At 49.7% G+C, this 23,447-nt stretch overlaps 10 protein-coding genes across 10 annotated transcripts; 5 read left to right on the forward strand and 5 right to left on the reverse strand.

Moving 5' to 3' along the window:
• Window positions 1–197: 197 nt before the first annotated feature.
• On the reverse strand, window positions 198–1,676 carry N7489_007361 (uncharacterized protein; the record flags this gene model as incomplete). The annotated part of the gene is made up of 2 exons (XM_056713111.1): window positions 198–1,565; window positions 1,617–1,676. The coding sequence occupies 2 exons, from the start codon at window positions 1,674–1,676 to the stop codon at window positions 198–200; spliced, it is 1,428 nt and encodes a 475-aa protein (XP_056566826.1).
• Window positions 1,677–1,904: 228 nt separating this feature from the next.
• Window positions 1,905–2,221, reverse strand: N7489_007362 (uncharacterized protein; the record flags this gene model as incomplete). Its single annotated transcript, XM_056713112.1, has 2 exons — window positions 1,905–2,034; window positions 2,118–2,221. Coding segments are annotated over 2 exons (234 nt in total), but the record flags the coding sequence as incomplete, so codon positions are not given.
• Window positions 2,222–3,435: 1,214 nt separating this feature from the next.
• Window positions 3,436–6,612, forward strand: N7489_007363 (glutamine amidotransferase subunit DUG2; the record flags this gene model as incomplete). The annotated part of the gene is made up of 7 exons (XM_056713113.1): window positions 3,436–3,630; window positions 3,705–3,830; window positions 3,883–4,014; window positions 4,066–4,608; window positions 4,666–4,852; window positions 4,903–5,264; window positions 5,296–6,612. The coding sequence occupies 7 exons, from the start codon at window positions 3,436–3,438 to the stop codon at window positions 6,610–6,612; spliced, it is 2,862 nt and encodes a 953-aa protein (XP_056566828.1).
• Window positions 6,613–7,448: 836 nt separating this feature from the next.
• On the forward strand, window positions 7,449–8,650 carry N7489_007364 (putative LaeA-like methyltransferase; the record flags this gene model as incomplete). The annotated part of the gene is made up of 4 exons (XM_056713114.1): window positions 7,449–7,507; window positions 7,704–7,805; window positions 7,872–8,137; window positions 8,226–8,650. The coding sequence occupies 4 exons, from the start codon at window positions 7,449–7,451 to the stop codon at window positions 8,648–8,650; spliced, it is 852 nt and encodes a 283-aa protein (XP_056566829.1).
• A 183-nt stretch (window positions 8,651–8,833) lies between these two features.
• N7489_007365 (putative C6 transcription factor) lies at window positions 8,834–11,567 on the reverse strand (the record flags this gene model as incomplete). Its single annotated transcript, XM_056713115.1, has 6 exons — window positions 8,834–9,655; window positions 9,708–10,145; window positions 10,214–11,051; window positions 11,140–11,258; window positions 11,340–11,363; window positions 11,421–11,567. The coding sequence occupies 6 exons, from the start codon at window positions 11,565–11,567 to the stop codon at window positions 8,834–8,836; spliced, it is 2,388 nt and encodes a 795-aa protein (XP_056566830.1).
• Window positions 11,568–12,049: 482 nt separating this feature from the next.
• Window positions 12,050–12,973, forward strand: N7489_007366 (uncharacterized protein; the record flags this gene model as incomplete). Its single annotated transcript, XM_056713116.1, has 1 exon — window positions 12,050–12,973. The coding sequence occupies one exon, from the start codon at window positions 12,050–12,052 to the stop codon at window positions 12,971–12,973; it is 924 nt and encodes a 307-aa protein (XP_056566831.1).
• A 474-nt stretch (window positions 12,974–13,447) lies between these two features.
• On the forward strand, window positions 13,448–15,230 carry N7489_007367 (MDR family MFS transporter; the record flags this gene model as incomplete). The annotated part of the gene is made up of 4 exons (XM_056713117.1): window positions 13,448–13,531; window positions 13,581–13,918; window positions 13,985–14,444; window positions 14,493–15,230. The coding sequence occupies 4 exons, from the start codon at window positions 13,448–13,450 to the stop codon at window positions 15,228–15,230; spliced, it is 1,620 nt and encodes a 539-aa protein (XP_056566832.1).
• A 379-nt stretch (window positions 15,231–15,609) lies between these two features.
• On the reverse strand, window positions 15,610–18,321 carry N7489_007368 (beta-glucosidase; the record flags this gene model as incomplete). The annotated part of the gene is made up of 3 exons (XM_056713118.1): window positions 15,610–17,190; window positions 17,243–17,494; window positions 17,545–18,321. 3 exons carry the CDS (start codon window positions 18,319–18,321, stop codon window positions 15,610–15,612), a joined length of 2,610 nt encoding a protein of 869 aa, XP_056566833.1.
• Window positions 18,322–18,977: 656 nt separating this feature from the next.
• N7489_007369 (peroxiredoxin) lies at window positions 18,978–19,902 on the reverse strand (the record flags this gene model as incomplete). Its single annotated transcript, XM_056713119.1, has 4 exons — window positions 18,978–19,406; window positions 19,468–19,545; window positions 19,597–19,700; window positions 19,752–19,902. 4 exons carry the CDS (start codon window positions 19,900–19,902, stop codon window positions 18,978–18,980), a joined length of 762 nt encoding a protein of 253 aa, XP_056566834.1.
• Window positions 19,903–21,234: 1,332 nt separating this feature from the next.
• Window positions 21,235–22,269, forward strand: N7489_007370 (glycosyltransferase family 32 protein; the record flags this gene model as incomplete). Its single annotated transcript, XM_056713120.1, has 1 exon — window positions 21,235–22,269. The coding sequence occupies one exon, from the start codon at window positions 21,235–21,237 to the stop codon at window positions 22,267–22,269; it is 1,035 nt and encodes a 344-aa protein (XP_056566835.1).
• Between the last annotated feature and the right edge of the window lie 1,178 nt (window positions 22,270–23,447).

The raw sequence follows: 23,447 nt of genomic DNA on the forward strand, positions 1-23,447 counted from the left end.
AGAAAGCAGGCGATAAGGAAATATTGAATGGGAGGAAGTGACGCATAAGTCATGGGTCGTCGTAGAGTTGGATGAATCGAGGTGGTTGCATGGACCGTACGAAGGGCATATCCACCCATTAATGACACGGGGGAGGATGAAAATATGTATGTACAAATTATGGTTCTGTCGGGTGGCAATGATTGGGGCGAGGGGGGTCAAGAGGAAGAGGTGAACATAAGTCGTAGCCGGCTGGGACCTTTCTTTTTCTCCTTGGGCCGTTTCTCGGTTTCGGAGACATAGGTGCCATGTTTAGATGGTGTGCGACTGGGGGCGTGACTGGGAGCACGACTAGGGCCTCGACTAGGAGCTCTGCTGGGTGCTCCGCTGGGTGCTCTGCTAGGCGCCCTGCTGGGGGCCTTTGATGGTGCCTTGGATCTGGAGGAACTTCGTCCGAAGAATCCACTCGGTGCTTCGGAAGGAGCTTTTGATCTCCGTTCGTGCCGCTCTGATGGTGCATGTGTCGGAGCCCGGGTGGTGCGTGAACGGCGGGAGCGACGGGATGAAGCGACCGATGCATCTTCTTCGAATTTGAAACGAGGATCCCGTCGTGCGCGCGCAGTGGTCACATCGATGCCTGACATGGCCGCTGCGGTGGGTGTGATGAATTCGCCATCGACAGACGTTCCAACGCTGTGGGCTTGCTCGTCAGCGACGCCGCGTCTCCACATCTCAACAGAACTGAGAGCTTCTGTGTTGAATTCCATCATTTCTTCCATTTCCAGTTCCGTTTCGACGGGCTTTCCTTCTTCCTCGGTAGCGCCACCTTTGATTCTTTGGATGATCTTGTATCCTCCAAACATGACCACCGTCGCGCCTAGACCGACACCGGCGGCGATGAGGAATTGAGGACTGGAAAGAAGGGCGAAGACGGCCGGCGCGGCTGATTTGACCGCGGTTAATGCGGCGGGTGCCATTTTGCGCCCGAGGTTGCTGATCTCCGCCAGAGTCAAGGCGACCGCGGCCATGGCATCTGGGTTCTTCTGGAGATGGGCGATAGTCGCGGTAGCACCATGTTGCACACAGTGTGCTTCTTCAAGAAGCCACTGTGCTCGGTTGACAAGAGTATCAAGCTGTTTTTGATCGTCTTTGGGATCTGGGGGGTTGTATCGAGATAAGGCTGCATGAGAGGCGTCCCCGTATGCAAGATCCATGTCGATATGCGCATCAGATCTGGACCGAGCCGTCGATGGGCGAGGGGCGTCTCGGACCGACACATCGTGATGGGTATGACGGCGGACGAGTGTCTGCGGGGGATCGTAATGAGAGTCCCGCCGCGATACAACTGTCTGTTCATCATCGTAGTGGGACGCAGCACGATGACTGCGGCCGCTGTGATGCCTTGAGCGAGTCCCACGGCTCCGTCGTGAGGGAGCTACTGATGGTGAGTCATCGATCTGATAGTTGGCGAGTCCTTGGAGTGCCTGTTGCTCCGCAATTTTTGCATTCCGTTCGGATTGGAAGGCGGACTTGCGCTCACGATAGGCGTTTTTGGCATGGCTGAAGACACCAAATAGTTGCTTACTCTAATACTTGTCAGAATGCGGGGTCGGGTCTCCGCTGGAGATTGAACTTACGGTGCTCACAACTTTGCCGGACTTGTCAATCACAGCGATCGTTTGACCCAAAGGCGCCATAGCAAATAATAAGTCGTTGCGACGACCTTATCGATAATCAGTCATCAGATGGTCGAGATCGACAGTCGACAAGGAAGCGGTGTAGGGTAAAAAAATGGGTTTAAAAGAAATGTCCGGAGTATAGATCAAGCATCGAAGAACCAAGCAGGGTATAAAAGAATAAGCAAGACGCACCCCTAGAGAATTCTCAGTTAATAAGGCAGTTGGGTTGTTAACCTCAGGCCTTGATCAGCGTAAAAGGTCCGATCGCAAGCGTCCCAACAGGATTTTAAGGCATAGAAGTGATGCGGAACAAGGAGGCTGGGGATCGAGCGCATCCACGTTGGGCAGAGCGACGAACAGGGCCAGGCTGCAGGAACTATATAGGGCAGAGTAATTGGGTGCCACTTCAGAAGGCAGACACGTATCAAAGGCTCGGCAGGTTCGATGAGCTCACGTCACATATCATCGAAAGCTGTTGGGCGCCAAAGTCGATCTTTGCTGTAATGTGCCGGGACCCGGAAGAGAATTTTCAGGGAAAACGAGATCACATTGTTATATTTAGATCTAAGAGGGAAAAAAAGGAAAAGCAATAATCCCTTGACATAGATACATAGTCTCCAGGGCTGTTCACCTGTATTGACAGTCAGCTGTTGGACTGTCCAGGCCCCTTCGGAGAAAGAAGGTGTGTAAAGAGCGGTGACATGTGACATCTGATTGGCTGACGGTGTCACCGCCACTGTGGCTGATGTAACGCAATGTCCAGGTCAGCCACCTCATATGTGGCGGTGCTGAGGCTTTGACATGTGAGGCGTGATGTTTCGGAGACTTATTTCGGTCTCTTTTCCTCCAGGGATATATATTGTCTGTTTAATTATTGGAGGTATATTCCCGCAATGATGATTTGAAGACTAAGAATGGCGCCATTACTGTTGTATCACTCGATTCCGAGTCATTCTCAAGGGGTTTGTAAGATAGCCCTGGACATTGATCACACACAGCCTGCAGGCCAATGTTTCCAGTCCGGAATTGAAGGATGAAAGCCATCAGGGGTTGTACCCAGTATGTCTCGGGCAGGATCTTACCTATAATATTGAAAGCACATGTATCTCTCTCCCTTATCAATAAAGAGCTTCCAAGATTTCAAGATTGGAGTGCAGATCAACATCGGTGAACATTTCGTTGTTCTATCTCATGGACCTTTTTTATTGATACTCCAAGCTCACTCAACCTGGTCCAATCCTGAATCTATCTTAAATCCTCAACTCCCTATATATTATGGTCGGCCGTCGCCCCAGTACCCCTTTAGCACGGCTATTGTGGGAGCCAAGGTGCGTTTCATAGTTATGAATTCCAATATTCAACCCCAATGGATGGACATGCGACCGTGGCATAGACAAGCCAAAGATTAATCCGACTGATGATTATTCTTTTTTTTTTCTGTATAGGAGGACATTTTGTCGAGATCCAAGGCATGCTAGGGATGGTGAGTCAAATATTTTATCGATGGTGCAATATCTTCTTATTGTTATTGCTTTTTTTCCCGTCCCGCCTTGATGATTGATATTTTTCTACATTTCTTTATATTCCTTCATTTTGTTTGAAAAGCATTGAAGTCCTTCAGCCTCGAAAAAAAGAAAGAAGAGAAGAAAAGCCGAATGGAGTGAATCCGGGAGAAATCCAGGGTTCTGTTTGGTTGATTCGAAGCGGAGATCATCCGAGAACGCCAACATCATTTCACTCTTGCAAACTATTGCAAACCGAGTATATCGGACTAATCATGGATTTAGTCGAATCTGAGAGCGCCTCCGAGGAGGACCAGAAAATCTGGGAGTCTGATTCTCATCAAGTCGATGCTGCCCTTCCAGAGAGTGACTGCGGCATCGGCCACCGCGTGCTCGCCAGTCGCTCCGTTCTCGCTCTAGCCGTTGATGAACATTGTGTTTTCGCTGGTCTACAAGGAGGAGATATTGTCGTAAGTTAATTTGAACGCTTTCAAAATGTCTGCAGCAATGTTCTTCTGAGGCCCCAGGCTGACCGTTTCACCAGGCGTGGTCCCTTGAAACCTATGATCTGGTGGTATCTGTCCACGCACACAGAGAGAGTGTGCTAGGCCTCTATCTCTCTGAAGATGGAAATTTACTATTTTCAAGCGGAGGTGACTCTGTGGTCAATGTGAGTCATTCAAATGAAGAACCTCACGAACCGGGATTAATGACGCGGATAGGTGTGGTCCACGCGAACATTTGAACGTCTCTACTCGATTTATTCACACCACGATGTGGGCGACATATTTACAGTAGTCTATTCATCGGATAACCAAACTATTTACTGTGGTGCGCAGAATACAAGTATACAGGTACCTGACCCTTGTCTGCGCCCCTATTTAGCGACATTCTAACTCGGACAGTGGTGCGATCTCTCTGAGGAAGGGTCGACATTGAACCAAGCACCATCCGTCCATCCATCCAAGCGGACCCACCGCTTCTTTGATTCCCGAGGGCCGGATGGTACTCGCGCTCCGGGATCATCGGATGGTGCTCTCTCTGACGGTGGCCGTGTGTTGAGCTTCAAGCGGGATCATCATAAGCTCTTCGCCCATCATGGCTACGTCTACTGCATGCTTCTGGTCAAAGGCCTGGTCGAGACCGCCCCTTCCGAAGAGGTTCTTTTGACTGGGGCGGGTGACGGTGTGGTGAAGTTGTGGCGCCTGGGTAAGGATCCTGGTGCGGTTCCATCCCAAATTGCCAAGCTGCAGAACGGAGATGCTGTGTTAAGTGTAGCCGTTGAGGGATCACTTCTCTACTGTGGTTTGGCTGGCGGTGCTCTTAACATTTGGAATCTGGACTCTCACCAGCTTGTTAAGCGGATCACTAGACATACTGGGGATCTGTGGGCTGTACACGTCATCCAGGGTGTCGCTATTTGTGGGGACTCTAGTGGAACGGTCAAGGTATGTACCGATCTAGACTTCCGGCGCCTTCGAATTGACTCCGCTAACCACTGGTAGAAATTCAACTCACGATTCGAAGAGGTTGGTGGCTGGGTTGCTCATGAAGGCACCATGCTTGCCTCGGCCGCCGGACGGTTCAAGGATCGCCATATCTATGCTACCGGAGGAAATGACAATTCAGTAGGAATCTGGGATCTGACTGAATTCTTTATGACACAGGAGGAGCTGCCTCCGATCAGCAACGGTACGTCCCATACAGGCTATTCTTTCGGAATTTTGCTAAATTATACCTAGATGAAATGGTCAACAGCCTTGCAAAGTTCGTCTCTTTCAAGACTATCTCAGCAAGTCCTAAATTCGCTGGCGAATGCAACCAGGGTGCTGCTTTCCTTCGGCGACACTGCAACTACCTCGGTGCCAAGACGAAACTCCTGACTACTGGCCAGGACACCAATCCCATTGTTTTTGCTAGATTTAACGCTACTTCACCTGAAAAGGTGGACAAGACAATCCTCTTTTACGGCCACTACGACGTCGTGGGCGCAGAAACGAACCGAGCTAAGTGGAGGACCGATCCTTATCAGCTCACTTCCATTAACGGATTTCTGTACGGCCGTGGTGTCTCTGATAACAAAGGGGCCCATTCTGGCATCACTGTATGCTGCAGCCGATCTTGCCCGGACAAAGAACTTGCGGTGCAACGTCATATTCCTCATTGAGGGTGAGGAAGAGTCCGGGTCCCAGGGTTTCCATGAAACAGTCCGCGAGCACAAGGCTCAGATTGGATCTGTGGACTGGGTTCTACTAGCCAACAGTTACTGGCTTGACGACTACAACCCATGCTTAACCTACGGGTTACGCGGTGTCGTGCACGCCAACTTGGTCGTTACAAGCGACCATCCTGATCTTCACAGTGGTATCGATGGCAGTACATTGCTGGATGAACCAGTCAAGGATATTGCCATGCTTCTGTCTACAATCGTGGGACGCAAAGGCACAATCAATCTGCCTGGCTTCCACGATGCTGTCAGGCCTCTCACGGACGCCGAGCAGAAGCGATTCGAGGCTATCGCCGATGTATTGCTAGTGCAGCACCCGGAGATCCCCGACAGCCAGGCGCTGATCAAGTCGCTGATGCATCGCTGGCGTGAACCCGCCTTGACCGTTCACTCGGTGGAAGTCCCTTCAAGCAAGAGCGCAACGACCATTGCGCGCCGAGCCAAAGCAACCCTATCGATCCGTATCGTACCGGATCAGCACGCCGACGAAGTCGCAGCCGACCTCACCGCCTATGCGCAAGAGCAGTTCGCGCTGCTCGACTCACAAAACGACCTCACAGTCGAAATCACCGGCAAATCCGACGCCTGGCTGGGAGACCCAGACAACGAAATCTTCGCCACGCTGTCAGAGGCGATCACGGCAGCATGGTCCCCGGCCCAAGAGGCCCCCAAACACCAATACCCGCCCGTCCCACAACCCACAAACACTCACCCAGCGACCAAGCCCAAACCCAGCGCGGGCCCAATCCCCGAACTCCGTCGCAAAGACTCCTCTGACAGTCTGGCCTCGCGCGTTGAACGGGTAATCACATCAACAACGACCTCATCAGCAGGCAAGGAAGCCGCGCGCAAACGGTCCACGCAAGCAGCCGCCACGGTGCCAACGTCCTCCACCCTCACACAAGCCACACCGACGTCGACTGAGGAGTCGGTCGTGTTGCCAATCCGGGCCAAGTCTGATCCGATTGCCACAACCCCCACGAGAAATGGACCAGATGTTGCACCTGGCGCAGCCAAAGTGAAACCAATGTTCATCCGTGAGGGAGGGTCCATCCCGACCATCCGGTTCCTGGAAAAGGAGTTTTCTGCCCCGGCAGCTAACCTGCCTTGTGGGCAGGCGAGTGACAACGCCCACTTGGATAACGAGCGCATGCGGGTGGAGAATTTGTATAAGAGCCGGGAGATTTTCCGGTATGTGTTTGCTAATTTGGTGGACAAGTCTTGAGTGTCTCTTTTGGGTCTTTGTAAAATAACTTTGAATTGCATTTGATGTGTATCTTTTCCGGGGCTGTGACTTTCCTTGCAAGTTCATTACATCTGGTGTTCTCCAGGCCATCGCCCAATTAACCTTTGACTCCATAAAGGGCCAAGATAACGCCCCGAAACGGACCTCGGGATCAACTCACCGTTTCCCCCCCACCGCTTATTGTGTCCCCAAGGGTATTAAGCAGTTAGGTTTTTGAGCTGTTGTATGGGATACATTCCCGCTTCTAGTGTGCGACGTCGGAGACTTTGGCATTTCTCAATTCTCAGTTTCACTATCCACAAGTGTCTCGTATAGATACAGCCCCTCCTCCACAGGAAGCTTAATGCTGTCTGGACATTGGATATTTGTGAGTTCGATGCAGCGGCCAGGATGTCGCTAGCCTGGAAGAAACTCGGTTCTAAGCCGAATGGGGGCTTCCATGCATGATGCTGTCTTTGTTTGACAGGGCGCTACGCAGAGCCCCGAAAACCTTCCATACTGTGTTCTGAAAAGAGTATTGGACCGGCCAATTTTGCGTTCTGATCGTGGCCCCGGGGAGTTTGATATACTTTATCGTTATGCTTGGCATGGGGATCGCTGGATGGGCTTTCTTTGTGTGTTGGCGTCCATTAGGGATGGAGATTGAGGTTTGGATATTTCATCATCAAGATATAAGAAGAAGACGCCGGGCACCTTTGATTAACAGTGATCAAACACATCTCTGTTTCTACTTCTCTCTCTATTTCAAAATGAATCTTCTCCCGTTTCAGAAACTGCTCTCCAGTTTGTCCAGACTTTTTAAGGTCTTGGCCAATATGGGGAGTATCTCTCATCAAGTCTACCTGCTCGATCGAGATGAGGCGGAGACTAAACGGTATGTGTTTACTCTGTTGCACTATGCCATGTCTTTGAAGTCATTTCCAATTTTAAATACTCAAATCACTGTTGGAAAATACAAATATCCCTGATATCTCCTGAGACATTGAAGATCTCTAGATCTTTGATCTTCCCTGTCACCTGCAGGGGTTCCGACCCGACAGTTCGGTAGGGTTTGGCTGATATTTCCATAGTCTCAACAACCAGCACCGCTTTCTCGTCGATCTCTCCAACCTCATTCACCCGTCTATTCCAACTGATCTCACAGCAGTCGCTGATATAGGCACTGGCACAGGGTATGTTGGTTTCCCTGGCACTTTTCTGTGAAAATCGGATAGAAAACATAAGCTAACCCACCACAGCGTCTGGCTCGAAGATGTCGCCAAAGTCCTCCCCAATAAATCAGTCCACCTCCACGGCTTTGACATCTCCTCCGACCAATTCCCACGAGGCCACCAAATCCAACGACCTGGCCAAAAGCCAATCCCACTAAGCGTCCATGATGCATTGCACCCATTCCCAGCAGAGCACCGTGGCCGATACGACCTCGTGCACATCCGACTCTTAACAGCCGGCCTGAAACAAGCCGACTACACACGAGTTCTCGCCAATGCGCGCACTTTACTCAGTATGTCCCCCCGCATCTCCCCTTCTCTTCTCTTATTCCCATCAAAACAATAACTACCCCCAAGCTTGACCCCAGCTAACAAACCCAGAACCAAACGGCTGGATCCAATGGGAAGAAGTCGACCACACGGCTTTCTGCACAGACGCAACATCAGAACTGGCGGCAGTAACCCGGATGCGGGAATGCGTGATCGAGGCCATGTTGAAACTAGGTCTGTGGCCGTTCGCTCCGCAGCGCGTGTACGATGAGATCTCTGCGAACGGGTTTGCCGACGTCGTCCGTGAGACGTACACTACTGCCGGGAAGGAGCATATGCGACCTATTGCGAAGAAATGGGTTGCTGGTGTGATGCGTGCGCTGGTGCCGCCTTCCATGGTTGCTATTGGGCAAGCTGAGGATACCACGCAGGCACGTGGGATTGTTGACGGGTTGGTTCGGGAGTTTGAGGCTCATTGTGAGTCTGCGACGGCGCTGGTTAATTTCGGCGTTACGGTTGGTAGGAGGGTGGATTGATATTTTGGTTTGGATTATGAGTGGGTTTACTGGGAGGCTCTTTTATTTGTTTTCGATGCCATTCAACTAGCACATACTGTTTGTAACCATTCCATGATTGGAACTGTGTGATTCATTCAAACCTTTTACAATGTAAATGATGGACTTGTGGATTTCCTTTTCGAGTTACATTGTCTATAGTATCTAGAGATCATTCAGGAGTCCCATCATCTGATGACTCTGATGGAACCAGCTTCCTAGCTGGACGCCTGGAGTATCCAGTCCGGTAATAAAGTCATCAGATATCTGCTGATGCATCGCAAAAGAGTTCCCTCTTGTCTGAAACCCAGATGCTTGGTTCATCGCTTGTTGGGCCTCCGTTGTTCCAGCAGGAGCTGGAACAGGCTTTTGGGTCCCGTCGAGTGACAAAGAATCCGGTGCCGTTGATAACGAAGGGGAGTATGAATCAGAACCAAACCAAACAGTGTTGCTGTTGAGGTACGTGTTCATGTCCAGGTCGGTGATTTGACCGCTATCCATATCCCCTGGTTGACTTCTTGCCTTGGCCTCGACGTACTTCGCAGCGACGTCATACAGGGCCTTCAAAATGCGTAGTTGCTTACTGCAGGAGGAATAGCGAGGGGATTGGGCCATTGAGTGCAAGCCGTCGACCAATCGGTGTAGGTAAGCCAAGTCTGACGAGTCGGACGTCTCAATGATGTTGCAGAATAGGATTAAAAATGGCATGAACGGTGCTAATATGACGACTTCGTTGACCCATATGTCGAGGCTCGGAGACCACGATGTAGCGTCTGAGACCATAGTGATGCACACTTCGGTCTCTTTCAGGGTCGCTCTCGCAGCTGAGATGCATTCTGGGCAAGGTGCCAAGCTCGAGCTTTCACCCGACGGGATGCCTCTATAGATACAGGCCAAGATAGAGTACTCGATGGCTCTGTTAGCATGTATGATAAACCTACACGGTTCAGCATGTATCGCATGGCTAGTCCACTGGTTTGGCCGTTTCTGAGGTACAAAATTAGTCCGAGCATTAAAAAAGCGAATATAAATAACTTACGTAGAACTCCACTCTCGCGGCCATTATTCTCTCGAGCTCAGCGGCCAGGGCTCTGGCACGAGACTCTCGGACGGAGACTGGCTGCGCCAACGCATTCGGACCGTATATATTGTCATATACTCGCCCATAGAGGTTGGCAACATCGATCCAGTCTGGCAACCTGTTATATAGCAGGGAGCTCATCTTGCGGTCGAGGAGCAACCGTGGAACCGTGATCTCGTGGTCTCGAATTGTGGAGCATCTACCGAGGCGTAACGACACTACCTTCTCGATGACATAAAGTGCCCAGAACAGCCGTAGCTTCCGCTGTACTTTTTCTGCTGGTTGGGTTGCCACAACATGGCTGCTATGCATCCCAAGGGCCTGACTCATGAGTGAAGCCCTAGAGATAAATGTCCATGCCGCAAAGGGTTTGCCACATTGCAGGCAGTAAACAGCCTGTATTTGACACTGTGAATCAGAGTTGCCACAAAACAGGATAGCGAAGCATTGAGGGATAAACATACAGCCATGTACATGGCACAAACAGAGTCTATATTTGTAGGGATGTGGAAGGAGAGGTTGGATAGGATCGTTTCGAGGCTGTCCTTGCAGATGGTTGCCTGTGCCTCGTACTCCTGCTTGACTATCCCATCTTCAACGACTCTGGAGCATTCAGTGAAGAGACAGTAAAGACCATAGTGGACAATTATCAGCTCTGTGTCCGTCACCGGTCCGGGAGAGCAGGCCTTGACGACATATCCGGTGAAATCACCCAGAGATCCAAATTCGAAGGGCCAATAGACCTCATTCGGCGAGCGCTCTTCCGAAGAGTTAGTAAAAATGGTTGCAGTCTGAAGGACAAACAAAGCGTACGAACCGTAAGCAATCCTTAAGCATGCCAATATTCGGTCCATGGAAGGTATAGGTAGTTCCCTGAAGCCAAGCCCTGGAGGAAGCGCCTTCGAAAATGGAGGTGAACCTTCTAGGGTCTCGTTCTGCTGATTCTGAGCGTTGACCGTACTCCGCAGGCCATCCAGCGCCGATGTCATTTCGGCAGCGACGTTCGAGTACGGGTCGTTCTCCACGACAGCTTGGAGATACCTAGTTGCGAAGATGACATGGGAGAACAACGTGGATTCGATGCCTTCAGCTTCCTTTAAAGGCAGGTGAGGTCTTTTGGCACCCGCTTTTTTGTCGCTGCTGGTAAGCTGCGACTCCGTAGACTGAAGGAAGGAATGTGATGGCGATCGTAATCCAGCTGAACCCGCGAAGCCATTGTTACTGGTTCGCTCATGACTTAGTTGCCTCATCATCTCGCTGAGCTTGTCAATCTTGTTCGAAATGTGCTCCATTCTATTCTCGCTGTGGATGCCGCAAATCCATGACTTAGCAATTGGCCAAACAGACTAGATCAGATATCCTCCGAGTTGGATGCACGATACGAACTCACTATACGTTCGAGATGAGGATCCGTTGCCGCTTTTCCTTGGCTTTCAAACCCAGCTGGTAGGTACATTGCGATCCCGTCTTGATGCACTGCAAACACGGGTTAACGCGATCACACTTCTTCTAATGGATAAGAATAAAGTTAGCAGGTAGCTCTACGGTGGAGCTCTCTGGGTGCAAAATCTGCTGGTATAGTAGTCATACCTTTCGCTGGCGGCAACGGTCACACTGCCTATAATGTTAGCATTCGAACGCCATGCAAGACCAGATCAATAGAGCTCGTACAGCCACTTTCTCAGTTTCGGCGGTCTTATTCTCCTCGCGACCCTTCCATTCTGAGACTAAATCCTCTTCTGGCACAAGACTGTGGTTATCATATTCTTCCCTTGTCGGTCCAGTGGGGCTCCTCTCGCTGTCGGCAGGGCATGACATCCTTACTAAGAGATTTGTAAGGCGCCAAAGTTATGCCGGAAGACGGACTGGAAGCCGAGTACTGAGAAACTTCCTCCAAATGGGCACTGGAAAGAAAATGGTGCGAAGAGGAACGAGTCTATCTGGACCCTCGGGACGCCAAGACTCCGCAGTCCGTAGGCCCTGCGATCACAGACCGGGTAGCGGAGACATGGCGTCCGCCTTTGCACCTCCCGGGTACACATCATTCCCAGATGAGGAATCTATTCGTACAAGGTGGGTTCTTTCAATGAATAATTGAGATACAAATCGCAGTAATTCCCGCTTTTGGTTATGGAAGGTCGACACTATTTAACAGGGAACATCTGTCCCAACAAGTTAGCAAGTCTATCTCTTTTCCCTCAAACTTTCACGAGCAAACCCTCTATCTGCTCTTTGCAAATTTTCAGGTACTCCGACCTTTCAAGGATCCAGTCTCGTCGCATTGGACGAAAGAACCAGCCATGAAGTACTGTGGCGTTGTTTATGATGTTGGATTGAAGTTCGGGGACGCTGGATTTTCAGTCGAACCATTCGATCCCGCTCTGGTAGAATACGACATGCGTACCATCGCCAAGGACATGCACGCCAATGCTGTGCGGATCGAGGGGGAGGAGATCCATCGATTGGCAACTGCTGCACGGGCTGCTCATTCGATGGGACTCACGGTGTTCTTTAACCCATGGAAGATGAACGAAGGCATCGACGGGACGTGCGCCTATTTCGAAGAGGCCGCAAAGACCGCGGAACGACTGCGGAACGAGGGTGTCGATGTGATTTTTGTTGCCGGCTGCGAGTACACAATCTTCAGCAAAGGAATCTTCCCCGGCGAATCGTTCATTGAGCGTGCAATGTGGCTCGGTTCTCAATACCCAGACGGCCGTATGTCAGAAGATATTCCCCAGACCTTACGTGAGAAGTCTGTGGAATTAAACAAGGTCTTGCGGTCTTTTGCTACGGTGGTTCGTGCCAAGTTTAATGGGCCACTGACATATTCGGCTGGCACCTGGGAACTCGTAGACTGGGACATATTCGACATCGTCGGCATCGACTACTACCGCCGCGGAGAGAGCAAAGAGCAATATGTTGCAGGCCTTGAGCGCCACAGGGCCGATAAGCCTCTCGTCGTTATGGAAGTTGGTTGCTGTGCCTACGAAGGAGCAGCTGACCGCGGCGACGGCGGCTTCATGCTTCTGAAGAGCATAAATCCAGACGGCAGCGGCGTTTTCGAAGGCGACGTCATCCCAACCAGGAGCGAGCGAGAGCAGGCTGATTATCTGAACACACAGCTCAATCTCCTCGCTACTGCGGATGTCCACGCGGTCTTCGTCTATGTGTTTTCATTCCCGTGCATGCGAAGGGGGAAGGTGCAAGTGACCTTGATATGATGTGTTTTTCATTGGTCAAATACTACCCGGAACAGGACCCGAGGTCGAATGTTATGCCTCCGTGGTCACGCAAGGAATCCTTCCATCAGGTCGCCGACTTCTTTCAGTCCATGCTGCAATCACAGCTTTAGTGTCCTACTACACTTGGACAGGATTAGGACTTCACCAAGGCCTGGGGTGGTCTGTGTACCTGGCACTCTGTACTTCGGCCGTTCATTTTCAGCATCAGTTCTACAAATCGGATTATATGTGTAGATCAAGCCTATAGCGTTCAATCCAGACCTTATACAAACAGTATGCATAGTAATAGTACGTATATATATCATAGGCATCAGTGTTCATTACTTCCAAGGTTTGTTGGTTTCCTACAGCCGTACCAAATGAGCCCCAAGTGCCCCACATTGGATCCGGAGAAAAATATTTTCGAGTCATCAACTTCAAAATCGAAATCTCCAAAACTCCATACTACCAGCAATGGCAGAGTCAATGGAAATCCAGGAAGCTCCGCCCAAAGGGCGAAGCAAAGTCCAAGTCACCGCAATTATGGTAGCGCTTTCAGTAAGACACGCTGATCTAAACCTGCATATTGACCTACTAATTCCACTAGTTATCGATGTTTATCGCTGCGTTAGATCAAACGATCATGGCTACAGCGATCCCAACAATCGCCGCATACTTCCACTCCTCTGCTGGGTATACGTGGATTGGCGGAGCGTACCTTCTCAGCTCCGCCGCCAGCGCATGTATCTGGGCCAAGCTTTCTGATATCTGGGGACGGAAACCCATCTTGCTTTTGGCTGTTGCGTGGTTTTTCCTTAGCTCGATTATTTGTGCTGCTTCTACCAGTATGGAGATGTTGATTGCGGGTCGAGCGTTGCAGGGTGTCGCTGGTGGCGGTTTGCTGCAGCTGGTGACGATTATTATTTCGGATTTGTTCAGTGTTAGGTAAGATACTGATTATTTCGCTGTAGTACTGATCATGGAGGGCTTTTACTGACTCCGTGGCAACAGACACCGCAGTTTATATCTCGGCCTGATGGAGGTCATGTGGGCTTTTGCTGGTGGTGTTGGACCATTGCTTGGCGGTGCATTCAGTCAGTATGTGACTTGGAGATGGACTTACTGGATCAATCTACCGATCTCGGGGTTCACATTTGTGCTTCTTTTCTTTTTCTTGGACGTGCACAACCCCCAGACGAAGATGATGGATGGCGTCCGTGCCATTGACTGGTTCGGCTGTCTTTCTGTTCTGGGCCTTACTCTCATGCTCCTATTGGGATTAGATTTTGGCGGCGAGACATTTGCTTGGAAATCACCGCAGGTTATCTGCCTGATTGTCTTTGGATCTCTGTGTTCCTTGCTGTTCGTCTACAGTGAGAAGAAACTAGCTAAGTATCCATTGATGCCTATGGACATCTTTGCTCGATTCTCTAACATTGCTACCTTGCTAGTAGCCTTTGCACATGGCTTTGTTAGTATCTTCATTCCTTTGGCCATCTTCACACTAACAAACCTGTAGGTCTTCATCGCGGGAGAGTACTACATCCCCCTCTATCTACAATCCGTGCATGGCTCCTCACCAATGGGCTCCGGTGTGCTCATCCTCCCACTTGTGGTGATGGAAGCATTCTCCGGCATGTTCACCGGCGCAATCATCCACTGCACAGGTCGATACCTAGAACTCATCTGGATCGGCCTGGTACTGATGACCATCGGGAACGGGCTGTACATCAACCTCAGCGTGGGATCCTCCGTCGGTGAAATAGTCGGATACCAGATTCTCAGCGGTCTCGGCGCCGGATTCCTCTTCCAAACACCCATCATCGCTATCCAGGCCATGGTCTCCCAGGAGGATACGGCGACGGCGACGGCCACAATCGGCTTCATTCGCAACATGGCAACTGCTGCCTCTATCGTGATTGGCGGCGTTGTCTTCCAGAATAGTATGGGCCAGAAGCAGTCCAGCTTGTTGGCTTCTGGTATGTCGACCAGCATGGCGGCTCAGATGTCTGGGGATTCGGCTGCTGCGAGTATCGAGTCGATCAAATTCATTACGGATCCGGCGCAGTTGCGTGCTGTTAGAGAGGCCTTTGCTTGGAGTTTGAGGAATATGTGGATTCTTTATACGTGCATGTCTGCTGTTGGTGTCTTCTTTTCGGCTTTTATTCTCAAGACTAAGCTGAATAAGGAGCATGTTGAGACCAAGACGGGACTGAATGTTGAGAAGACGCCGGTCGAGAATGTACATAACGTATAGCTTCTGGGCAATATATTTATCTGTTTACGTGATGTTAGCTGTTCCTAAGGTTATTCCTGTAACTTTCGTGCAAAGCATGGGCTTGATATAAACCCGACGAAGAGGGAGGTAGCTTGGGACGCTAAATTAAGGTTAAAGATGCAGAAAACTTTAAGTATCAGGCGACCCACCTCGTCATATCTTGCTGCGTCGGATCGGAAAACAGACACATTCGCACAAAACTTATGTCAGTCAATTAAAACAAGCAGAATTATTATTATTCGCATTGATATATTCAACACGTAACAATACATTCGAAACCAAGTGAAATAAGCAAACAAGAAGCGAATATAGACAAGAAAAGCAAGTAAACAGTTCATCGCAAAGCATCAACGCTCCCTTATTGAACCGAACACTTTCCTCCGACCACACAGAGAACAGGTAGATCAGCAACACTATTCCCAACCCAGATCTTAATGCCCTCTCCATTAACAGGAGCCTTCCAATCCTGCACGACAACATCCCAGACACTAACATCCTTCCGAGTAAGACGCAGCGTAACCGTCTCACTCTGACCAGGTGCAAGCTCCTTTGTCTTCTCAAACTGCCGGAGCTGCAGGGCCGGCGTGTCGAGCCCCAGACTAGACGGAAGCTCAACATACAGCTGAGCAACAGCCTTGCCGGTTCGTTTGCCCGTATTCCGCACCTCCAACTGGACCGAAAATACAGTCTCGAAGAGAGCGGGATTTCCGCCCTCGCCACCTCCGGCCCGGGGGACTTCATGCGGCTCGGTGCTGTAGCCGTCCGGGTAGGCGTATTTCTTCGTCGCGGTGATAGACTCTGGCTTGTCTAGGTAGGGGTAGAGGTAGCGCCAGATGCGGGTAAATTTAGCAGAGGACCAGGCAACTTCTGATGCGTCCGGGATGCTGGTGTTGTATGAGGGGGTTGGCAGCTTGGTGGGTCGTGCAGCCGGGTAGGCTGAGTCTAGAGGAGTTTTGGTTGATAGTGAAGGCTGGGAGAAGTTGAAGGTGGTGTACGACAGCCCATGGCCAAATGCATACCGAGGTGTGAGATTGGCCTTGATGAAGTGGCGGTAGTCGATGTATAACCCCTCGGTGTAGGTGTCTTGGATCTGGCCGAATGGTTGACTGATCAAGTCCACGCTATCTGGGTAATCATCTTCACTGCGGGGAATGGTGTACGGCATGTGGCCGCTTGGACTATAGTCACCAAATATGACATCGGTAAGGGAGTTGCCAGCCTCTTGTCCGGGGAGGTGTGCCACAACCACTGCTTTCACGGACTTGAGCTCAATCCACTCTTCCATCAGGATGGGCCCGACGGTGTGGACGATCACGACTACATTGGAAAATTTCTCCGCTGCTGCTTTGACGAGCTCGTCGCCATCGTGCCAAGCATTCAGTCCAGCTTTGGTTCGATCTCCCGGGTTCCCTTCGACTGTAATAAAGTTCTCGCCTGAATCGGCACTGATGAAAACAAGAGCGATATCGTCGGGACTGGCTGTAACATCCGAGGGGAATTTGTCTGTGATGTGAAACTCGGCATTCTTAGCGATACTAGAGATTGCCTCTTGAGGTGTGATGAGATAGGGTAGTCTCGCTGTCCCACTGCCCCAGCCCATGGTCAAAACGCCTTTGTTGCATCCTTGGTCGGCGCATGAGTTGAGACCATCTGGATTTCCGCCTGCATCTGTGCCGAATACCTTGAGAGAATCATCGCTGTGCAGAGGAAGAATGTCCATGTCGTTCTTTAGCAAAGTGATTGCTTCCCGTGCAACGGCTCTCGCGGTGATGTTGTGGTTGCTTGTCACATCGACGAACTGGTTAACAACACCAGATGGAGAGAATAAAGCACCGGGGTAAAGCGGGCCCTCCTTGTCCTGGGTGTTGGTTGAGAAATTTGGTAAGGGATAGTCCTTATCCTGTCCGTATTTATACCAAGTAGCAACGATGCGTTGAACCTAGGCTCATATATTAGACATGAGGGAAATCCGCAAGCAGAGGACCACGTACCATATCATTGAGTCGGTCCATGGGAACACTGCCATTCAGAACCGACCGCGACAGCTCAGAACCCCAGTATGAGTCTCCGAACAATGGAACTGCTCCATCGCCAGGCATTGACATATCCAAACCAGCTATGGCGGACGCGACGCCAGAGTAATGGCCCAACCAATCCGTCATTACGAATCCTTGGAAGCCAAGCTCATCTTTGAGAATCCCATTAAGCAACTTGCTGCTTTGAGAGCACGAAGAGCTATTGACCTATCAGATGTGAGCAATATTCACAAGAAAAGGGAATGGAGGAGACTCACATCGGAATAAGCTGTCATCAAGGACCCTACGCCCGCACGAACACCCTCAGCAAAAGGCCAGAGGTACAGCTCATGCAATGTGCGATCATCAATATTAGACGAATAGCCCTTGGTAACAACACTGCTCATGCGGTGCATTTCCTGCTCATTACCAATGTAATGCTTGATAGCCGCGATAGCGCCAGTGCTCTGCATACCCTTCACAGTCTGGGCACCTCCAAGGGCCTGCAGAGTAGGATCGACACCGAAGCCTTCCCAGTTCCGTCCACCACGCGGCTTGCGTCCAAGTGCTCCCACAGATGGTCCCAGGAGCACGTTGACTCCCTTGCCACGAGCTTCTTCGCCGAGAGCAACACCTCGCTCGTACATGAGGTCTTTGTTAAAGGTTGCGCCAACTGTAATACCAGGTGGGAAAGCAGTGTTGTGGTCTGAGTTGCGGATCCCCAGAGGACTGTCTTGGAGGCACAGGTTGGGAATACCCAGGCGAGGCACGCTCCCAGTCTGCCCCACGCAGGGTCCCATGAAGAAGCCAGTGCCTGTGGTCAGATTGACTTTCTCAGCTAGCGTCATATTGCTGACGAGATCATGTGCCTTGGAGTAGGCTTGACTCCAGTCAGGAACCCAACCTCCCGGAGGGGTTGGATAGTACGGAGGCGAGCCATAGCCTTCTGCTGCTCTTTTGTGCGAGTGTGTAGATTCGGATTCGTCCGGTACTGGGGAAGCCAGGAGAAGCGGGGTGAAAACGGAGGCTAGGGCTAGATGGGCCCAAGGAGCCATGGCGATGGATTTGCAAAAGGAAATGAAAGGAAAGGAAAGTATATGAGAAAGATCGTATTTCGGCTAGTCAAGAGAATGGGCGCATTGTTTTCCCCAGATTCGAATCTGCAGGATCCCAAACTAACAGCCCCGGAGGATCCCCGGGCTTTATGAAAACTATAGACGGAGGACTACTTAGAACGGGGAAGGAGCAACGCCCGTGTGCACGTCTCAGGGAAATGTATATGTTGTACTCACGCGTTGGTGATCTTTGCTGGATTCGGGGAGGATCATCACGGGATGGATACTGTTGACGCACTTAGCAGCGGAGTGAACAAGGACTTGTGACTAGTCTAGTGACTTCGCTTGCATAGCCGAGGGTCCCCGGACAATAAACCATGTGCGGGTTAGGGGCATGACATAGGTACAGATACTCCGTAGGTGACTACGACATACTCCCCGGGGCCGTTTCCTGATTAGTCCCCGGATCATCCTTGCCCTAAAAGAGACAAGTGTCAGGGGTTGCCCCCTTTTCTCGAACCATGGATCAAGTTCATTCCGGTTAATAGGTCATCTAGGTTATTACTGTAAATAGAAACACGCGACACTCCGTTTGATCAACTTTGAAATGGTGTTTTGCTCCTTTTCATCCGTTGTACGGAGTACATGTCCACCCCTTAAACCTTGGTATAGCGCAGGTAAGGCTTGACCTCGCGCACTTCACCAAACTTCTTCTGGGCATCCGGGGTACTGACAGAGGGAGGCACGATGACATCATCGCCAACGGTCCAGTCGATCGGGGTAGCTACACCCTTCTTATCACCGGTCTGCAGGGAGTCGATAACCCGCAAAACCTCCGCGGAGTTTCGGCCCGTAGAGGCGGGGTACATCATGGTCAGGCGGATCTTCTTGCTGGGGTCGATAATGAACACGGAGCGAATAGTAAACGCGATTTCCTTCTGCCCGATGCTATCCTGGTCGATCATGTCGTAGAGGAAGGCAACTTTGCGGTCGGCATCGGCGATGATCGGGAATTGGACTTCGGTCGAACCAACTTCGTTAATGTCCTTGACCCACTGGTCGTGGGAACCGAGCTCGTTGGCACTCTGTAAAGGATCGCATCAGCTAACTCAGGCTCTGTAAGAGTTGCAAATGGCGGGGGCTCACCAATCCGATCATCTTGACCCCGCGTTTGTCGAACTCGTTCTTGAGTCGGGCGAAGGCACCCAATTCGGTTGTACACACCTGATACTATGTCAGTTCAGGGTCTTCATCGAGAATATTGGGGAGAAATACGGGCGTGAAGTCTGCAGGGTGTGAAAAGAGGATGGTCCACTTGTCACCGATGAACTCGTGGAAGTCGATCTCGCCCTGGGTAGTCAGCGCCTTGAAGTTTGGAGCTACCTCATGTTAGCACGGTATCTTAGAAATGTGATCTGTTGAGACTGTACCAATTGAGCCCAGGCGCAGATGCGGCTGTTCCACCTTGTCCGAGAAGAAGCGGCGGAAAGCGGGCGCACGAGGCACCTGTGCAGACCACGGGGCACGTGGAGCAGCTCTGAATGCACGGAACATCTGAGGACCAATTCTGGAAGCCATCATGGTTGAGAGTGAAGGGTGAAAGCTCCCGAATTCCAAGTTGACCCCTTGGCCATGACTGCCCAGGTGGACGTCCTCAAACCTGACTAAGCAACCACTTCCGGGGCCCGGGCAGGCCCTATCTAGGCCAGGCCCAAGTGGTCCTAGGGCCTCGCCAGGTGCTTAGGTGTGTGTTCTCAGATGGTGAGACAATGCTTTTGTGACTTGGAATTTGTCTACATATGTATATGTATATTTTATATTTTTCAATGGAACCAGAACATGCCTTATGTTTCCTTGAGCATGTTGTACAGACCCTGTCACTAAGTATTTACCCACACCCTGTTTTCCCACCAAAACTGACCAACTTTGAACCCTATTCTCTCAATAAATTTATATTGTAACATATTTATATTCTTTTTTATTTTTATTTATCATTTCAAACCTAAGGTAATATATTATAGATTATATTAGAAAGTATTTCTGATAGAAAGTAATCAATTTCCAAAGTTTAACAAAAAGATTCTAATCGCGAGTTTACTATGGGAGCCACTATATATAATAGAGATTCATCTTGACATTTACATTTCGATCAGTTACCACTCAATAGCCATGCATATTGGACCATTCGGAAAGAGATATTTTGTTAATCTAATAATAAATTTTAATTAAAAATTTTCTAAAAATTATCACAATATAAATTTATTGAGAGAATAGGGTCGAAAGTTGGTCAGTTTTGGTGGGAAAACAGGGTGTGGGTAAATACTTAATGAACCCTATGTATATTGTGCCATGCGAACTGCGGGGACTCAGATTTATGCAGCCAAGCAAAATGTTATCGATCCAAACTTATATCCCATTTATAGAACAAGTACGGAGTACATAGACTTCAGAGATGAGAAGCGCCGTATAACTGAGACATTCCCGTAGAAAATAATTTGACATCCACGGAACTGAACTCTATGATTGGACCAATTAGAGGCTTCAATCTGAGACCCTTAATATCGATACTTGGTCCATGTCCACAATACTGATGCTGTCAGCCAATGCCCCGTTGAAGGGTAAATTTTGAAAAGCCTAGCAGTCTTAATGCTTTCGCAAGACGAGAAGTGCATTTTACTTGCAGTAAAGTAGATTGGCTTTTTCAAGTGTAAAATGGAGGTCTGCATATAAAACTATACTGATCTACCTGATACCGACATAAAACTTCACAAAGAAAAGGCCAAGCTTTTGTGGACCCTAGGCGGATCCTTCTCACAAGAGATGGACACGGTCTCGCTCATAAATCAGCGGATCCTTTTTTGAAAGTCTTTTCTTTGTTCACATTTCTCCCCAAGACGTCCCATCACCTTCAAGATGGGACGGTTTCACTATCTACTCGGTTTGCTGCTATTATTTATTTGCTCATTTCTCTGGATCGCGTCGAACCTGGGAAAACAACCATCAAACATCTTTATTACCCATGGATCGTGCGTCTGCAGCGAAGACAATGTTACCGTCGCCTCAGATGGCGGTGATATACCCTCAAATCAACTGAAGGTTCCCATCAAAGATATGAATCCAATATCAGAACCCAACATACCAAGCTACCTCCCAATTGCAAACTCCCATGATCATCACGCACAGCCGGCAATCCCATTAAAGCTCTGGCAGAAGGCCGGTTCAATGAAAATCAACGATGCCCGCCAGAAAGATATCCATAGTTGGCTAGATGCGAACCCACGTCTACGACATGAGATTCTCACAGACGAGAGTGCAGACGAGTACGTCCGGGAGCATTTTGCCGACTACCCAGACGTCCTTGACCTCTATCTCTCACTACCGGTCCCGATCCTAAAAGCCGATCTCCTTCGTCAATTGATCTTGTACGCCGACGGAGGAATCTGGAGCGATCTTGACGTGACATGCCGCCGACCAATACATACATGGATCCCGGACCAATATAGGAACAGGGCAAACGTCGTCGTCGGTTTGGAATTCGATGGATTCCAGTTCTCGAGTTGGACGATCATGACAAAACCCAAGACAAGCCATGTCGTGGCAATCATCGAATATGTTATTGATAAACTAAAGGCATCTGCTGCACAGCACAGTGTAACCACTGCAGAACTTAACATGACGATGATCAGCGATGTGGTGGATGTTACGGGTCCACAGGCGATGACTGTTGCTCTATTGCAGAACCTGCAAAAGGAAATGGGCGTTCCGTTCGGTCGAGCGAATATAACCGATATCAAAGAACCCACCCTATTTCAGGATGTGCTCGTGCTGCCTAATGCAGCCTTTGCCTCTAGGCAGGCTGGCTTCCCAGAGGACAGAGGGCCATATCTTGTTGAACACCATTACGCTGGCTCTTGGAAGAATGCCAACGGCGGCGAGACACAATCATGACATATTCGGAACTTTGTACAGGCGTCAATCATATATGAGACGATGGACATAGGAGCATAAAGAGTAATCTAATTCTTACATTCGATGTTGTTGCTAGAAGAATAAATGCAGCTAATTTCCTGTTGACCATGGTTCTCAAATCTTGCGAACAAATCTATGCGGACATTGGTATGTACAGCGAGTGGTCTCAAACTGCAAGTGTTATGAATCAGGATGCTGCCCCCATGATTTTGTGCAGCATCTGCTTTTTGAATAATCAGCGGGCTGTGGTTTAGTTTGAACCGCCAAGGAAAAGGTCCCAGCCCGTAAATGAGAATCAAACATGCTGTATAATGGTGTTCTATCGCTGTAAATACTTCATGTGAGCCTCGGAAAACGTACCCCTCGGCATTTTGTATGCTGTTAAGAGGGTGACATATTATCCATACCAGTGCTCTAGAGCAAGGTTTCTCCCACATAGCCACGCTTCCGGTGATATATTGTCTGGCGTGGGTCGTGGTAGCTTGGAACATCATATACAGCACCAAGACGATGCAGCCATTACAGAAGATAATGCGACGAGACCACATCTTCGAACCGGGATTTCATGTAGCTCCTGGGTATTCCTTATCATATTGAACCGCCATCCAAGCTGCAGATTTCTCTGTCTGCCAATTCCCCGAATGCCAGAACTCTGTATCAAAAGAAACGCTAAAGAGGGCATAGGGAGGGTGAGGCTTTGGTCGCGCAACGAAGACCATCGTTAAAATGCCATGGCCAAAGTTAACGATAGGATGTAGCCAGACATCTAAAAGACTATCTAAAGACACTGGCAAAAAAGACCACTAAAAAGACCACTAAAAAGACATCGAAAAAGATATCGAAAAAGACCACTAAAAAGACCACTAAAAAGACCACTAAAAAGACCACTAAAAAGACCACTAAAAAGACATCGAAAAAGACATCGAAAAAGACTATCCGAGAAGACTACTGGAGAGTGATTGTATATGTACCGAGACGTAATTAGTTGTAGCGCTGTGTCGTGTGAGAGGTAGATTGAAAAAGCCCAGCCTGTTGATTCGCTTCTAAAGCTGTCAGGTCGCTTTCTGCGCATTCACTTTTTGATTTAAATATTTCTCACTCCCGAGGTCTTCTTCCACCCTCTCACCTCTCTCACCTCTCTCACCTCTCTCACCTCT

The sequence above is a fragment of the Penicillium chrysogenum genome (assembly GCF_028827035.1).
Source record: "Penicillium chrysogenum strain IBT 35668 chromosome Unknown utg000004l_segment0_segment0, whole genome shotgun sequence".
NCBI lineage: Eukaryota > Fungi > Ascomycota > Eurotiomycetes > Eurotiales > Aspergillaceae > Penicillium > Penicillium chrysogenum.